General features: G+C 38.9%; 1 protein-coding gene across 4 annotated transcripts in view; it reads right to left on the reverse strand.

Annotated features, from left to right (window-relative positions):
- Positions 1-4,469: 4,469 nt before the first annotated feature.
- bdnf (brain-derived neurotrophic factor) overlaps positions 4,470-19,850 on the reverse strand; it is a 59,778-nt gene continuing 44,397 nt past the window's right edge. For 3 of the 4 annotated variants that reach the window (XM_062030725.1, XM_062030734.1, XM_062030751.1), the window contains one exon: positions 4,470-6,433. In XM_062030725.1, coding sequence (XP_061886709.1) covers positions 5,624-6,433 — 810 coding nt within the window. In that variant the 3' untranslated portion in view covers positions 4,470-5,623. Of the gene's footprint in view, positions 6,434-14,093; positions 15,017-19,850 lie in introns of those variants that run through there. The other variant, XM_062030743.1, reaches the window with a different exon arrangement.

The following is a 19,850-nucleotide window of genomic DNA, read 5'->3' on the forward strand; positions in this document are numbered from 1 at the left end:
GTCTGGTTTTCGGTGCAATATCTACATAGGTGTATAGAGGCCCATTTCCAGCAACTATCACTCCAGTGTTCTAATGGTACAATGTGTTTGCTCATTGGCTCAGAAGGCTAATTGATGATTAGAAAACCCTTGTGCAATCATGTTCACACATCTGAAAACAGTTTAGCTCGTTACAGAAGCTACAAAACTGACCTTCCTTTGAGCAGGTTGAGTTTCTGGAGCATCACATTTGTGGGGTCAATTAAACGCTCAAAATGGCCAGAAAAAGAGAACGTTCATCTGAAACTCGACAGTCTATTCTTGTTCTTAGAAATGAAGGCTATTTCACAAAATTGTTTGGGTGACCCCAAACTTTTGAACGGTAGTGTGTATATATATATATATATATATATATATATATATATATATATATATATATATATATATATATATATATATATATATATATATATATATATATATATATATATATATATATATATATATATATATATATATATAGTATGTAATGTATTATTACCTTAATTAGTTTGTTTGTTATCATAACAACTCAAAAAGTTTTGTGCAGATTTTTATGAAACTTTCAGGAAATGTCTAAAATGGGAAAAGGGGAAGCTGATTTGATTTTGATCTTGATCGGGTCATTTCTACTACATTTTCTTACGTTAGATTACTGTGTGTGTATGCTTGCGACCCGCCTATACTACATACATATATATATATATATATATATATATATATATATATATATATATATATATATATATATATATATATATATATATATATATATATATATATAAATACACACACACATATACATATTATCACCAAAATATTAACATTATTTAAATACAACAATTTAAGGAAATAAAGCAAATATAATCGTACTATCAATTCACTTTATATACCTGTATATAAAATACACACACACACATACATACATATATATATATATATATATATATATATATATATATATATATATATATATATATATATATATATATATATATATATATATATATATATATATATATATATATATATATATATAAATATATATATATATAAATATATATACATATATATATATATATATATATATATATATATATATATATACATATATATATATATATATATATATATATATATATATATATATATATATATATATATATATATATATATATATATACATATATACATATATATATATATATATATATATATATATATATATATATATATATATATATATATATATATATATATATATATATATATATATATATATATATATATATATATATATATATATATATATCCTAATATGTTGTCCTGTGTATTATAATGATTATCATAATGAAAGTATGGGAAAAATTACTAAATCATTCATTAAGTTTGAACATTTTCGAGTAAAAACAAAAAATATCGCTTTTGGAAATATTGGTCCTGAATTTAATTGGTATCGGATATTTGCAGTATCGCCCAACCTTAGTGACATGTCTGAGTGGGAGGGTTGTGGGTTACAAACAAAGCAAGCACACAAACACTGAGTGAGCGACTGGAAGAGACAAAAGAGACAATATAATTGAAAGGTGAGAAAATGAAATACTAATAATTACACAAAGAGTGGTGATTCAGTTTTTGTACGCCCTTCTTTTGCTCAAATTATTCCCCCGTTTTCGTTTATCGTCTCAGTTATCATATGGCTAAACATTGCACATAACAAACTTGTCCCGCACACATAATTCCGCGGAATGAAGTGCCCAAACTAAGAATCTCATGCATTGTTGAATCAATCTCTGTACTGTTATTTATTGCGCACTTCTGAAAAATACGACTATATGAGGCTATAGAAAGTTGTGAGTGCCAGCAGTCTATTAAACAAGTTAACACTACTGAATTCCAAAAATATTCATAGCAAAGTATACAAGCTGTGTGTCTTGTGTTTATATTTTTGAGTGTCTGAAACAGGTAATTGAATTTACATTATATCTCAAGCGTAAACATCGCTTCGGTTTTTATATGATTCCATTTTTATCTGACCTTTTGGACCAGATTACTAACGAAAACCGAGGTGCCCTATGTGATGATTTATAGCATATTATGACGAGAACCCTTGCTTCCTGTAATGTGATTATTCTTAATTATATATATATATATACATATATATATATATATATATATATATATATATATATATATATATATACATATATATATATATATATATAAATATATATATATATTGTATGTAATGTATTAATACCTTAATTAGTTGGTTTTTTATCAAAACAACTCAAAAAGTTTTGTGCAGATTTTCAAGAAACTTTCAGGAAATGTCTAAAATGGGAAAAGGGGAAGCTGATTTGAATTTGATCTTGATCGGCATTTCTACTAAATTTTCTTACGTTAGATTACTGTGTGTGTATGCTTGCGACCCCGCCTCCACCCACAGAGACAAGGATAGACTGACGAGTGTTCACAACTTTTTTTTAATTCAGTGATAGCTCAAAAAGTTATGGGCACATTTTGATTAAACTTTCAGGAACTGTCACAAATGGTAAAAGGAACAGGTGATTAGATTTGGAGAGTGATCCGGATCATCGTTTTTATTCAGGAATTTTTTACTATGGGAAATATAGTGCCTGGTGGAGGGAGGTCTGCACTCTCCAGGTTCTTTTCTAGTTTTGATAATGCATTTGTGTTTGTAATTCTGTGTGGTCGCATAAATCTGTCCTCACCTTTTGATGGAAGATTATCGTCAGGTTCCTGGTCGCAAATGTGGAAAAACTTTTCTCTTCTTCTGCTGCAGCTTGTTTGAGCAGATTCCCAAATAAAAAAAAAAAATCTTAACTTACCTTCAAGAATGTATCACACGCAACACAAACATGTGAACTTTTCCCTTTTTTTCTAACGTTTTTTTTTTTGCGTTATTTTTTTTTAGTGTATGAAAAATCCTTTGACTGAATAATGGAAAGAAAACAAACCGAGGGGAATGAAGCTGTCGCAACCTTTCAAGCCAGATACAAGTCGTGTTGTTTCCTTCAGATCTTTGTGGCTGTATGGACCGCCGCATGAAAGCTCTGATGAAGGATCTTTTGTTGAAGACTTCATGACGGGATTTACTCCTCGTCAGCTGCTGGTTTTAATGTACAAAGACATACAGGTGGGTGAAGCCTTCAAGCATGTGTCAAGAGAAGCCATTGCCAACTTGCACTCGTCTAAACTTGTAAGTGCAGACATTTAACTGGGAATGACTGCAAGCACACTTGATGTTTTTTTTTTGATTGAAATACACAGTGGATATTCAAGATTCACCGGAAATTTGTAGATGAAAAAAAAAAAAAAAGATAATTGATTCATAATAAATGTATTACTTTTAAATTTTTAGTTTTTTTCCCATTAAAAATAGGCAATGTTTTTTTTTGGTAGAAAACATCTTACTAGCCAAGATTTATGAGTAAGTGATAGTAAAGCATGAAATACAAAGTAACCACGTGTCATGAATGCAGATTTGACTAACTTCTACTGTCAACTTTGTTTCAATCAGCCTCAAAACTTGCAGCAAAGTAAACACAAGTTAATGTATGATTGTGAGTTGTGAATGCAATTACAACAGGCAAGCAGTGTGCATTATGTAGACCCCTATCCGGGAAAACCCGGCGGCATCCGGAGCCACAAACTATATAGCTGCGGTTCTAGCGCTAGCTGACTAACCAGGCTGAAAGCATTGTCATTATTATTTATTAGTGGTAAGTACCTATACATTAGGAGTATTCAACCAAGTTGTTTTGGGGGGCCACATTTCCAGAAAGCTATGGACTGGGGGACCAGACCTCTTCCTTCACTGTTAAGTCTTATTTTGTGTATTACGGAGAACCAGCAGTGGACATTTGATTTTGGTCTATTTATTTTGACAGGGTCACAGGAGCTTCTGCATGAATGCTAGTCAAAGCTCATGTCAATGACAGCACTCTTATTGTTTTAATGATCTGCTGCAAAAGGTGAGTCTCGCAAGTTTTTTTAACTGAACCCGCAGGCCACAAATTGAATAGCCCAAATGACAGAAAAAAAGAGGACCTAAAACAGAACCTTAAGGAACACTACTAATATAACTAAAGACGTTGAACAAATGACTACTGATTGCATTAATCACAGTATGAAAAAAGTGTTAACTGACAAAAAAGGAGAGGACTTAAAGGGGTGACTTGAGTAACACCTCAGTTATGCAACTTTTAAGTTTGGATCCTAGTGTTCAATGTGTGCTAGCAAGGTTAAAATGTCAATCTAAGCATCTGCTAAAGCATTGGTCCAACTTTCTCTATGGAACAGGAACACTCCAATTTTTTAAAGAATTTGCTACAAAAATCTTTGACTATGGCCTCGCTTTACATGTTATATTTAAAAATGTGTTCAAGAAGTGTCTGAGGCATTAAACCTGGACTGTGTTGCTGTGCATCTAGCTTCTTCGACTCCATCGTCGCGGGCGGACATGTAGAGAGACTGGGAGGGTTCCTGGGCTGAATCTAATCTAAAAATAACAGTCACTTTTACTGTAAATGTTGATACGAAATCAGAGGAGAACGTCGAGTTAGCAGGAGGGTTAAAAGGACGTACATATAATCCAGACATTTTTTCTGGGCGTGTCAATTACCTGCATTTATTTGCGATTTGCGTGTGGTCTCGGACAGTAACCCCTGCAACTACAGCGGGGATCTACTGTCCTCCACATATCAGCTCTCTTGGTCAGTTTTGTCTCTTTTATGTGCGTCAGCATTTGTGCATATATACACCTAAAAGTGGAGGGTTGAAACATCGGTTTCGTTTTTCAGTTGCCTATAGTCATTTTTATTTCTTCAAATATTTCAGTTTAATATTGCAAACAACTTCACAACATACAAAATGAATAATATTAACCCAGAAACATGTCTCATTATATATATATATGTATATATATATATATAGATATATACATTTCTTTTCTAATATATATATCTTTCTCTGGTGGGAATAAAAAAATAAACAGCAAAGCTTTGACAACAGCACCTTGACATAGTATGTACTCCCAACATTATACCTTGAGAAGTTTAGAACAGTAAACAGATAAATTACTTGAGAGGAAACTTGTTCTCCGCCGAGTATTGAAACGGAAAGTTTTTTGATCGGCGTCCTATTTTTTATAGATTTTTTTTTTGTAGGTGGAGAATTTCGCGATTCACAATTGAAGCAACATGCAAGCTTTTGACGATGGAACTGTCCCCTCTCTCTATCTCTCTCTCTCTCATTCCTGTTGTTTTTTTCCCTCTTCTTCCTTCATTTTGTAAATCTTGGCAAAAGAAACACGTTTGGAGGAATGTGACATGGTAATTTAAAGTGGGCGCAAATGACTGATCAGATTTTTTTTAATCGTTTACAAGGTCATGAATATGTTCAATAAATAGACTGTTATATCACTTTTACTGTATAAACTTCATTTTTTGTTTTTTTTACATGCAGTCCATAAAATTCTCATTTGACGGAATAATTTACCCTGTTATGTATATATACAAATAGATATTTTCTCTGTATTCTCTTTTTTAAACTCTTCAATAAAATCTATACATTTCATACACTATCTCCCTCTTTTAATGGTCAATGTGCATACACATGAAGTGTCTATCCTTATAAACCGCCAGCCAATCTTCTTTTTGCTATCCATGGTGAGCGCTCGCACGTAGGACTGGGTTGTCCTGCATTGGGAATTATAATGCCGCTTGTCTATTCCTCTGCAGCCGTCCTTTGTGTACCCCATGGGGTTGCATTTGGTCTCATAAAAGTATTGCTTCAGTTGGCCATTGGGGACAGGGACCTTTTCCATGACGGTAACTGTCTGCCCAGACATGTCTATTGCCGTCTTTTTATCCACAGCTGTCACCCACTGGCTAATACTGTCACACACGCTGAGCTCTCCACGCCGCGAGGGATCCGAGTGTCGCCGCACCCTCATAGACATGTTCGCAGCGTCCAGGTAGTTTTTGTATTCCTCCAGAAGAAAGTGCAACGGCGGCTCCAAAGGCACTTGGTTGCTGATCATCACCCTGGCGTCGTACATGTCGACATCCTTGGCGTCGGCCGCTGCCGAAGCCAGACCGCCGCCGGCCCCCTGTCCCAGCTGTGCCGCCTCTGCCTCTCCCTCCACCTCCAGCAGCTCCTCTATCACCTGCTCAAAGGTGTCTGTGAGCGAGGGCAGCCCCCCGCGCTGGCCTGGCCCCCCGCCGCTCTGCGGAGTCCCGTGGCCCCTGGCGGCTGCGCCCAAGTAGCCCTCCGTCCGATGGCCCTGCATGCCCGGGGCGTCTCTCAGGGGCGCGGCTCTCATGCAACTGAAGTATGAAATAACCATAGTAAGGAACAGGATGGTCATCACTCTTCTAACCTGGTGGAACTGACGAGACAAGAGGGGAAAGGGAGAGACACAGAGAGAGAGAAATCCAGCTGGTTAATTGTGTTTATAGTTATTTCCTGCAGCTTTTGAAAAAGACTTTTGTCATTGGCAGTGTGTTTTTAAAACGTTTGCACACTGTGATCCCCCCGCGTTTGATTTTTATTTGTTGGCAGCGATTCACAAAAGCTGTGCTGTGTTAAAAATAGCGAGGGACTGCAGATAACAGGCGGTCGTATTGTACGCTGCCGTGCAAAGCTCGCCAAGGCAGGGATGTACAAAGTTTGTCCAATTCGGTCCCTATGTGCCAAGCCAGCGTTTCCCAACCTTGAAAAATATAAGTCATTCATACTTAACTGCACAGTTAGGGATGGGTACTTTTCACATTTGAATTAATACGGTGCCAAATTCCAGTACCTGGGAATTAATACCAGTACTCAAAATGTGAGTGTTCGTTTGTTAATCAATGTTAATTTGTTCAATAATAAAATGTAATTTTGTATTTAACAATGTGCTGTCCAGTTGTTATATCATTATTACTCTCATTTGCAAGTATTATTGCAATTCCAAGACAATAAATGGCAGTAGTGTTGCCTAGTCAGTGGGTAGTCTTTTCCATTAAGATGAAGCTAGTCATTTGCTGCACCATAAAATGTCTTTATACTGTAAGTATTGTACTTATTACACACCAGCCGTTTGATTGTAATGCGCATCTTAGTTGTAGTTTTCATTAACAAATTTGCAGGTGTTGAAATCACCAATGCTAATCCGTAGCATGTCTATGGCGAATCCAATGTAAAGTAGCATTGAGCTAGCATATTTTCAAAAAGTGGAGACTTAATGTACGCTCCAGTGTTTACTATCAGTCATACTTGCTTTGTTGGCATTGAAAATGTCAACATTACTGACAGGCAATCTTAAGTGCTGTTTGGGTGCTGGTTTCCCCGCCAAATGTTTGAACTGGCTAAATCATTTACAACAAAGGTATCAAAATATGGCATCGTAATTTTACGTCAATCGATAGTCGACAGTACCAACAGATTTTGGCCGCTGCCTATAAAAGTACCGAATTCGGTACCCATTTGATTGATTGAAACTTTTATTAGTAGATTGCACAGTTCAGTACATATTCCGTACAATTGACCACTAAATGGTAACACCCGATTAAGTTTTTCAACTGGTTTAAGTCGGGTTCCACATCCCATATCTTTCCTAATCATTTGCTAAAACTCACTCCAACTCAAATGGTTGGCTGGTTAGTTGAAGTTTATTTTGAACATGTAGACAGTTTCAATATGATACATCACACATATTACATATTTTCATTTCCCTTTACAACATGTTCGAATAGGAGTAGGAAAAAGCTAATCTTATTTAATTCTACCACTTTTCTACTTCATAGCAATTACTAACACATATGTTTACTTTCTGTTTTCAATGTGTAACATAATCCACATCAATGATTTCTAAATAAGTCAACTTTGCCATGGGACCCTTGTACAAAAAATACATAAAGTTCCCAGAAATGGACCAACACACATTTTCAGTAGTTAAATATATGCTATACTATTATCAGATTTTGAGTTGAAAAAAGACTTAATACAACAAGAAAAAAGGACTGATTTGGTGAAATGGCTAAAATAAATGATCATTTTGGAACCAGTTAAGTGAAATCGGATCATTTTCTGCGGCCCACCTGCTGATCCACAGTCACAGCACACTAATGCACTGTTTACTGAACAAAACGTCTGAACAAAAGTTTTTTCTGTTAAAGGTCACCAAACAAATTATTGTAATATCTAATTAAATACAGTGGAACCTCGATTTATGAACACCTCTTTGAATTTCGATTTATAAAGCACGACAAATATATTATTTATACTTTGGTGTACAAACCTTGTCTCAGTGTACAAACGTTTTCCGCACCCATTATGTGCTTCACAGCACAGCCATTTTGTGCCAGAGAGCACATCCATTGTGGGCGGGCTGATGGATCTCTAAAGCTCATTCAGACAGCATAACAGTGCTGTCTTGAGCTAAAGTGCTAATGAATACTTTGTGTGCTTTTAAAGTGTTTTTTTAGCCTTCTTACAGTAATGTTCTAGTTTTGCTAGCTCAATATGAGTCCAAAGACAGCAATGGACAACCAATGTGTGGTATGAAACTTTCAGGAAATATCTACAGCGTTGTCAACACTGCCTACTACCTCCTCCACCGCTCTTCTGGTGCACGTTAAGAAGAATAACCAACAAGGGAATGTGGATTAATTTATTCTAACTCCTAATCACTGTAGTGGCTGTTAAAGTTAATAAGGAGTTTTGTGATTTCAAACTGTGATTCCAACACAGGGATAGTGAGAGTTTGTGTGCGTATCGGCTGGGCGGCTGCATATGAGAAAGACAGTTTTGGTTTTGGTTTTGTTATTGATTGGAAAGTTGATCCATCACTTCCTTGTTATATTTGTTTGACATACAGTACCATCCATCCATCCATCCATCCATTTTCTACCGCTTGTCCCGTTCGGGGTCGCGGGGGGTGCTGGAGCCCATCTCAGCTACAATCGGGCGGAAGGCGGAGTACACCCTGGACAAGTCGCCACCTCATCGCAGACATACAGTACTGTATAGATATTTATTTATATTGGGTTTAAAGTATACAAACTTTTATGGAAATATAGATTTTTGTCAAGGTTGGAACCTATTATTCATGTTTACATTGTTTCCTTTGAAGAAATTTGCTTCAATATATTAACTTTTTTATTTAAAAACCCTGTTCAAAAACCAATTAAGTTTGTTAACCGGGGTCCCACTATATTTCGTTAATGATACATTTGTTTTATACTTAGAACATGCCGAAGAACACAGCTGCTCTAAGGCCAATCAGGACTATGCAAAAAAAACCACAAAAAAAACACCATGAGGCCAAAAAAAACAACACTTTGGATAAGAAGGTGAGACACACTATTGAATTTAAGAAAAAACTCAAACTATTTTTGCGTTGCTCTCCCCTTTAACCACTAAACGAGAGTCGTCAATAAAAGAAAAAGTAATGTTAAATGTGCATTCATCATTCATCCAGTACATTCATCATTTAAATGTTTTTCACATTTTTTTTGCATGTAAAACTATTAATATTCTCTAGAAAATGTGTTTTGTGTTTATATTTCGGGTGTCTGGAATGGATTTATTGGGTTTACATTATTTTTTATGGGAGAATTTGCTTTGGGTTTTGTACGATTCCGCATTCCTCTGAAATTTGGAACGGATTAACCAAAACCGAGTACCTATTGTAGAAGTGAAGTGAATTATATTTATATAGTGTTTTTTCTCCACAGACTCAAAGCGGTTTACTTAGTGAAACTCATTATCTACATCTTTAAGCTACATTTTAAACGAGTGTGGGTGGCAATGGGAGCAGGTGGGTTAAGTGTTTTGCTCAAGGACACAACGGCAGCGACTAAAACAGAGGAAACGGGACTCGAACCTGGAACCCTCAAGTTGCTGGCACAGCCGCTCTACCAACCGAGCCACACCTCCCCATCCTCTCTGTCACAGAACAAAATATGGCATGGTTACATTATCTTTGTGTCTGACTCTTTGTTTGGTGTGTGGCTTAGAAAATGTAGGCCATTCACTGCCTTATTTTTGTCAGGGCGCACACTGCTGATTGCTGAAGATGGAGGCCATTCACTGCCTTATTTTTGTCAGGGCGCACACTGCTGATTGCTGAAGTTGCCACTGGCAGATGTTGTATAATGATGAACACATTAAGAACTTAATCAAAATCAATTTCAAGTCAAATTTATCAAATATGAGAAATATTGGCCTTGTATTTACTCCGTATTGGATCCAAAAACTTGGCAGTATAACCCCTCCCCCATTATTTTTTTTACCCTGGAACATGGACGGACTAGTTATAGAAAAGGTCTGTATAGTGTACATATTTTTAATTCTGCCTTTGCGATTTGGGCAAATGTTAGAATGTAGACGTCAAGCTATTGGAGGGTTTGGTGGGGAGGAGTGAGCTCTGGATAAGTACTTTTTACTTTTGAATCGATACTGGCACCAATTTTTGGTACTTTTATGTGTGTGTTCAAATGTGTTAATAAATGTTGATTGTTTAAAAAATATATTTGACACTGAGCTGCGCTGTCCAGTTGTTATCTTGTTTGTGGACTGTACTGTACTGTATCATATTGTATACATTGCATGCAGTCGCAATTCCAAGATGATAGATGGCAGTAGTGTATAGACTAAGGTAATTTGTCTTAGACAGGGAGTAGTCTTTGCCATTAAGTTGAATGTGCCACTCTTGTAAGTATTACATGTTTTACACACCAGGGGTTTGATTGTAACATGCATCTTAGTTGTTGTTTTCATTACAAATTTGAAGGTGCTGAAATCACTGTTTAAAATCGCTAATGCTAATCTTTAGCACGTCTTAGGAAAATCCAATGGAAATTAGCATCGAGCTAGCACATTTTGAAAAGTGGAGACTTACTGTACTTTTGAGTGCCTTTTTCTTGCTTTGTTGGCATGGAAAATTAAAACATTACCTAGAGGCAGTCCGGTTGAGCCCGCTTGACTGCTTGTTTAACGGGCCAAGTGCTTGAACCGGTGCTGAGTTTGAAACCAGCAAAAGTATCGAAAAATGGCGCCGTTTGATTTTTACGTGAATTGGTACCCGGTAGTATTTACGGACTTTGGTCAATACCTATTTTAGTACTGAATTTGGTACCCATCCCTAATAATGGCACCTCAGTACAGCCTCATAATCCAGGCTTTATTGTCAAAACAAACATTTTTACGGGTGTTTCCGTGTTCCTCCAGTGAACCTGGACCAGGGAGTCTGGGCTTCCCTACTGAGACTGCATGCTTGACCACGCGACCTATACCCAGATAAACATGCATGGATGGAGGGATAGCGTTCATTTGCTATTCTCGGGTGGTCTTGGAACGTAATACCCAATGGAAAGCGGGAATCTAATGCACATGTCAAAACGTTGGCTGGGTACCCAACAATCATTTTCCACAGGGAATCCTTGAAAAAAATAAATAAGACAGACAATTTGACTGCACTGTGCAATGTCCCAACCTGATGCAGGAAACGCAGTGAGCAAACACACACACACACGCACGCACGCACGCACGCACGCACGCACGCACGCACGCACGCACGCACGCACGCACGCACGCACGCACGCACGCACGCACGCACGCACGCACACACACACACACACACACACACACAGCACACACACACACACACACACACACACACACACACACACACACACACACTCCTGCTTCTACTCAGAGTGGACGCAAGGACCTTTACGGTAAATAAGGAGCAAACCCTGCCTTAAAAGCATTTGTTTCACTCTTAATTGGTGTCTGGGGCTGCAATTAACCAACATCACGGTGACTGCCATAGAGATATCCACTCCAAAAATAGATGTGCTGGGAGTCTCTCAGTCTATTCAGAATATCACATCCTTCTTCTTAATGAGCCACTCATTCCCCAAGCTCAGTGACGCGCTCCACCACGATGTGTGACTGTGTTCGGGGGAGGACGTGCAGGGAGGGCCTGGAGATTGTGGGTCTTTTTTTCCCTTTCAGCAATTAAAACAACAATGAGAACAAAAAGATGGCGGTAAAGAGCAAATCCATACTCATGAAACCTGATAAATGCTAAACCACACAGATTAACCCCTCATTATTGTTTCCAAACAGCGGGCCTTCCCAGCACAGAATATCATGTGGGTTTACGGGATCAATGCCAGTCACAAGTGTTACGTGTAGGATGCATTTAGGGTTGATATTACTATCAGCACTGCGCACAAATGGTTCCACTTCCACATCACGGAAATGAAGGGAGAGCGCTCATTACTGTCAAACGGCGTCAAACGCCATGCTGGAAATGGTGCAGACAAAGTGCTGCATCTTCCGTAACCGACCACAGGGGTAATATTGCAGTAGCAGGGGAGGGGAGAGAGCGGCAGCGTCATTTCGCAGCAAACCACAGATGACGTCTCTTCCAGGTCTCCACAGGGGAGAGAACGGAGGGGAGGAGGTTGCCGGGGGTAATGCCACTCACAGTGTGCAATTGCATGCCGTTCCCCCGGGTATCCTCACACGGGGAACAACAAATGATTATATTTATATCTCTGAGATTTCCTGTTTCCATCAGGACGATCAATATGGCTTATGTTCTCAATCAACATCCTGTTAAAATGCAATAAAGCCAATGAATCATTTAATTTCTATGGGACCGGCTTAGAATTATACAAAACGTGAACCGCGGGATTGGGCATAGCCTGCTTTCGTGGGCAGTTGAAAGAACGAAGGACCGTGTGGAGCCCTCAAAGCATAGAGTTCTATAGATGTACCTTGATTTCGAGCATGAACGGTATTGGGTCAGATAATTAATTCTCTGATTTATCACATTCTACGAGAAGCATCCGTCCTTTCCCATCCGTCCATCCGTCTGAGTCATGACAGATTACACAGAGTGGACACAAAGGCCTCAATAGCCGTTGCTCAAACATGCTTTTATTCCTGGCGACACACCTTGGGGCACAAAGCACAAAGAACAAGACTCTTTGACGTCCACAAACACACGCACGCACACACCAGATGACCACCTGTTCATCTCTGCTTTGTCTGTATAGCCGCCATACGTAATTTAGCCTCACGAGTCTTCTTTTTGTACCAGGTAGGGGAATACAGCGATACATACAAGTTTATATCAGGGCATAAAAAATGGACCGATCAGCGTGTCGTTTCTCTATAGAAAAACCTCAACATGAGAGATAAACATGTGATCTGTGGTTGCCATTCCTTTTTTTTTTTTTTCATTTCCTTAACCCAGGCCTTGTTTACATAGTAACATGTTAGGTCACGTTCAATGTGCTCAGCACCAGCTATAAAAACATCCATTATATTACATTTAGGTCGCCCCTTCGAGCAAGTCAAGTTGTGTTTTGACACTGTTTTCACATCTTTTGTAGTGCTACGTGAGCATTACCCCGAAAATACTTTCCTGTGTTGCCACAATATCCTCAGACCTACAAACCAAATCCAGTTAAAACAAACCCCTTGCAAATTGGGGCACTGCCGTTGTCAACTTTGGCCAGCAGAGGACGCCAAAGACCGTGTTAAAATGGCAGCTTTCCCCCTCTCCTTCCAAAGAAACCAGATAGACAGTTTTGCATGTTCGTAATTTGAACACATGCAACACAAACTCAACACCGAGGAAGAAGTAGACTAAAGTGTAGCTCAGGGTTCGGGTTTCCCATCATAAAGTCTTAATGAGTGATGAGTCCATCACTTTTTTTCTTTTTTTTTCTCTCTTCTCTGTCTCTCTCTCTCTCTCTCTCTCTCTCTCTCTCTCTCTCTCTTCTCTCCTCTTCTCTCTCTCTCTCTCTCTCTCTCTCTCTCTCTCTCTCTCTCTCTCTCTCTCTCTCTCGCTCTCTCTCTTCTCTCGCTCTCTCTCACTCACTAAATATAGATGTCTTTAAAAATGTGATCAAAGCGCAGACGAAATAAAAATATAAACGACAGTGATGACATTAAAAATTATGAAGACTCTAACAAGAAATAAGTTTTTTGTTTTTTTGTCCCTCAAGCCTATAAAGTTGAAATAGCAAGAAAAAAAAACATACCTTATGCTGCCCAGTCGTAAAACAAGACCATTCAACAGGACTTTGTCATCTGGGATGTCCTGGGCAAACTCCCTGAGTAATTTATTTAGAGTATTTTTTTTTTTTTTTAAGCGATACTTTTCCCCTCGCTAGGCACTCTCCCTCGACTTGGGGTGGGGGGGTTGGGGGGGTGTGATGATCTCTTCAGGTTTGCAGCAAATAGATTAAATTATTGATGGTGGAAATTGCATGGGTGAGGTCATGCACTCCCATGGCTGGACGGCTCCGTTGGAGACGCACGGTGTGGAAAGCCGGACTGTCGCCTAGATGCGAGCGGGCGGGCGGGCGTGCCGCTGCAGCAGCGGCGGCAAGCCGGGGAGAGAAGCGGCAGCGGCGGGAGGAGGAGGAGGAGGAGGAAGAAGAAGAAGAAGAGGAGGAGCCCGGCGGATGAAGACAAGACAAGAGAGACTGTGAGGCTTGGAATGAGGAGCCTGCGTGGAAGTCGAGCAACTTTACTACACGATGACGCTGCAACATGTGACCTCTTCCCCGCCAACTCCTCTTTCAACACAAGCCCGCAGGCGGAGCTATTAGTGCGCATCTCTTATTTCTGCACCCACACCATTATGTCTGACAATATATAGATTTATGGACTATATATATCTGTATATATATATATTTATATGCCTCGAATTGTTCTCACCAAACATGGTGGCACGCTTCTTCTTCTTCTTCTTCTTCTAGAAAGGGGGCGGGAAGGAGGGGGGGGTTGTGCGTCAGCGCGCACGTCGTGACCAATGCGGAGACGTGCAAGAATCAACATAAAAACGTGCATTTAATAATTCATTCGCAGGCAGTGCTATCCTTAGTCGCAAATGCGTAAATGGTCTAAAATAAGATTATTAAGAAGGCGATGCCAGCGCCTTAGAAAAAAAAAAAACACAACAGATGGATGGCTCCTTTAAAAAAAAAAAAAAGAAAGTATAATCCATATGTAATTTTTTTTTACATTGAAAAAAAAAATACAGGAAATGTTTGCCTTGATTGGGACTGGGCGATATTGCACATTTTGATATCGAGCTGATACGGGGTGAATACGGCTAAGGCCATTAATGCCGATACGACTTGAAACTAGTAAAGATTTTACTAAGGATTTTGCCTTTTATTATAATCTGACTAAAAACCGACAATTTCAGGCCGCATTTTTCGAATTAATAGTAATACCAATTTCAATACATTCACACGATTTGTTAGACATTTTTATGGACACAAGCTTTCTGTGTAATTATTTCCTCATTGCCTTTTTTATTATCGGAGCAAAATGTGGTCAGTAGTGCAAAAATAAGTAAACAAAAGCCAAAACTACAATGGTCTCTCATTTACTTTTTTTTTGTTGCCTGCATGTTCAAAATCGTTTTCTTAATTTTCTTGCACTAAATAATTCCGATTTCTCAATGATTCGTCTCGATTACACATGGAAACACCTTAATAGGATAGTGTTTGGCTATTTCTTCAGTTTTGGATTATGGGATTGGAAACTAGTTCATGTCATAAACAACAAAATACAGATAACTGAAAATTGTTAATATTCCCAGTATCGGTCCAAAATTGATACTATACCCTTAGTATCCTGCTCCAATCCCCTCAATATATAAGCAATGTATGGATTGTCAATCCAATCTGATACATGAAAGTAAGAAACAGAAGCTCCAAAAAATCCTAGTTTTCTTAATTTTCATGCACTAAATAATTCCGATTTCTCATGATTCGTCTCAATATCAGCCTTCTATTACAAATGGAAACACCTTAATGTGATGGTGTTTAGCTATTTCTTCAGCTTGGAAAAGGATTCCTAGATTATGTGACTGGAAACTAGTTCATGTCATAAACAACACAACACAGATAACTGAAAATTGTTGATATGCCCAGTATCAGTCCAAAGTTGATACGATACCCTTTGTATACTGCTCCAATCCCCTCAATATATAAGCAATGTATGGACGGCCAAGCCAAACTGATATAGGAAAGTAGGAAACAGAAGCTAAAAAAAAATCCAGTTTTCTTCATTTTCATGCACTAAATAATTCAGATTTCTCAATGATTCGTCTCTAAATCAGCCTTCTATTACACATGGAAACACCTTAATATGATGGTGTTTGGCTATTTCTTCACCTTGGAAAAGTATTCCTAGATTATGTGACTGGAAACTAGTTCATGTCATAAACAACACAACACAGATAACTGAAAATTGTTGATATGCCCAGCATCGGTCCAAAATGTATACTATACCCTTTGTATACTGCTCCAATCCCCTCAATATATAAGCAATGTATGGACGGCCAAACCAAACTGATACATGAACGTAGGAAACAGAAGCTCAAAAAAATCATAGTTTTCTTTATTTTCATGCACTAAATAATTCCGATTTCTCAATGATTCATCTCGATTACACATGGAAACACCTTAATATGATGGTGTTTGGCTATTTCTTCAGGATTCCTAGATTATGTGATTGGAAACTAGTTCATGTCACAAACAACAACATACAGCTAACTGAAAATGGTTGATATTCCCTGTATCGGTCGAAAATTGATACTATACCCTTAGTATCCGGCTCCAATCCCCTCAATATATAAGCAATGTATGGATGGCCAATCCAAACTGATACATGAAAGTAGGAAACAGAAGCTAAAAAAATTCCTAATCATGTGATACGCCAAAAAAAATCACTTAATTAAATATTCAAACACACTGTTACTGTTCAAACTGTGTGTGATGTTACAGTGGCCAAACATATTAAATACCTGTTAAATAACAACTCTGCTTGTTTTTTAATGAATATCTAGGCCTATTGCGCTACCATATTATAATGTTGGTCATTATGGTGGTAAAACCACTTATGTCTATCATCATGATTCCTCCCTATACATGCTGGCTGCTTGGCATGTATGGGAGTGGATGCTCACACCTGCCTAATGAGTCAATCCCACCTCCAACACACACGGGTACATGCCAAGATAGATATAGCCCTCCCTGAAGGCCCACAGGAGGTGAGGGCGAACTGTGGATAACAAAGAGTTGCATCAGTAATCACAGGACCAACCAAAAAAAAAAACACACACACACTACACAAGGGAGGTTTGGTGGGTCTGTTCCAAACAAGTAATTCATAAATAAATGACTTTCCATCTCATTAGAGAACAACAACAAGAACACTCTCCCCTTGTGCAAATGCAGCACAATCTGAAGGCATTAGGGATGTTTAGGGTTTTTTTTTCTGAATGGAATCAAAAAAATGTGTGATGGATGGACCCCGGCACGCAGAGGGGGGGGCTCCTGAAAACCAAGCCACTATCTCATCCCCGCGCCGAGGGTGTTCGATTTCTCCCAGGTTTAAGATTTCCCGGGAACAATGACTTCAAAAAACTGTCCGAGGCTTTTGTCCTTACATGGCTCAGGTTTTTTTTATTTTTTTTTTTAATGCAGCCCTGGTACAAACATGTGATTTGCATTTACACTTCTGAGAGAGACAGACGGTCACTTGTGTGCGCCCAGACAGGAACTGCGTAATGTGGAATGAGGAGGGGGGGGGGGGGGGGGGGGGGGGGGGTCATTTGACATTTGGTTCGAAATTGTCATTTTCGCCGCGGATAAAGGAAGGAGATGAGGGCACTTGGATCAAAGTGGAAGTGCGCCCCTCCTCGGGCAGAAACACTTTGTATAAGGTTAGATGACGTCAAACGGGGGCGGGGCTTCGCGTGACGCCTCTTAAACAGGTAAACTTCTTTGGCAATAACCTTTGTTTCCATAATAGCAATAATTATTTCTCTTAATCAAACCCGACGAAGGCTCGTCTTGTCTCTTTCCTTCCTCGCCACCCCTCCACGCCAATCCAATATCAGCACAGCGTCGATAACCTTTCACACGACACTAACCCCCCCTCCCCTTTTAGAACCAGGTGGCGTCCCCGGCAGTGGACATTTGTTATGCAAATAATAATAAAAATTCCCACTGCAGAAGTTTTCAGGAGGATACTGTGCCACAAATTGACTTCAAAAACACGGATTTTTTAGGGACCATCCACAAATGGGCGTTATTATTCCGGAAATATGTTTTATATAGGAACAAAGGTATTTGAGTTATTATTGTTATATTTATACATTGTTCGGGGCTCTTTGTGGGCTTATTTTTTTCCACAAACAAAAATTATATTTTAATGACTAATATAATATTAAATCGAGGGCCTATTTGATTTCCTTGTGTTTTGTTGCATACAAAAGAATGCTCGGTATCGGCAATACTCGGACCGATACTGTAATTGTGTAGTATCGTCCGCCCTCCCTGATGAAAAGAAAGGTGTTCTTCCTGCGTTTGCTCTTCTTAATTTCAAAACACTTGCGCGGAAGAACCGCAGAGACGTGACGCCTGTCGAAGCCCACCCCACGCCAGAACTTGTTTAAACAAGCCTGTTAATTGGATGAAGGTGACGGTGATGAGGATGATGACGGCGGTGACTCAAGGCGGCGGCGATGGATCCTTCGTGATGGAGTGATGCTCTGAGCATATTGTGACGAGGGTTCGGCCCCAAATGATCGATATCTTATTTATAATTGATAGGTGTGCAAGTTATGATTAATAAATGAGAAGTATGCAACGGACAAAAATAGAAATGAATACAAATAATTCATATCAGAACACAAATTAAAATAGACTTTAAAAAAAATAAATCCCTCCAGGTTTGTTATTTACGCCCACCTCAACTCTGCAGAGACGGAAAAAAAAAAAAGAGAGAGAGAGGGGAGATTCTCTGGTGCGCGCGCACACACACGCCGACGCAACGCCCCGCACACACGCGCGCGCAGCACCATTTATGGACTGATCCGCTGACGTACATTGCAGAAAAGTGCTATAAAAAAACGCCCTCATACATACAAAGTGTGTCGTGCCACCCCACAGACCCCTCCTAACCCGCCTCCGCTCATCCCTCCTCCCAACACGCCCACGCCCACGCCATAATCCCGAGGAAAAAAAAAAAAAAAGATTTTTTTTCCCTAATATTACATTAAAAATAGAAAAATGTATATATGCATTTTAAAAATGCACGCGGGAAAAAAAACGCAACATATTTTCCAAACTCGACTATATTGACATGACTCATTAATAACACGCACGATGAAGCAACACATTCTATAAACGTTAAAGATGGTTTGGAGGAGGAAACGACGAGAAAAATAAGGACGTCTTTAAATCCCTATTTGTAAAAATGCATATTAATATTATAAGTAAATAGATCAATGACGGGACACACCCATATTTGTTCCAATTATTTATGTTCGATTTAGAAAATGTTTTCTTCTTAATAAATTAATACGTGTATTTCCTTTTATTTTAAATTTTTTTGCAGCGTATGGATGGTTTGTTGGCTCTCACGACCCCCCCCCCCCCCAAAAAAAATGAGGCGGATGGAAGGGGAGGAAGGGGGATGGGGTTGTAGTGGTGGTGGTGGGGGGTTAGTCGGGGAGCAGGTGAAGCGAAAAGCACCTTATGAATGAAATCCTGGAGCTGTTGTAGTAAAAAAAAAAAAAAAAAAAAAAAAAAAAAAACGCACGCACGCACACGCGCGCGCACGCACACACACAAGTGATTTGATGGCGATGACGGGGAGGGGGGCAGGGGGGGGGGAGGGGGAGAAGGAGAGGCGGGGCCGGGGGGGTAAGAGTAGGGCTATTTTTGGTCGATAACACAATCCACAGACAGCGAGACAAAACATGAATGCAG

The sequence above is a fragment of the Entelurus aequoreus genome, linkage group LG02 (genome assembly GCF_033978785.1).
Source record: "Entelurus aequoreus isolate RoL-2023_Sb linkage group LG02, RoL_Eaeq_v1.1, whole genome shotgun sequence".
NCBI lineage: Eukaryota > Metazoa > Chordata > Actinopteri > Syngnathiformes > Syngnathidae > Entelurus > Entelurus aequoreus.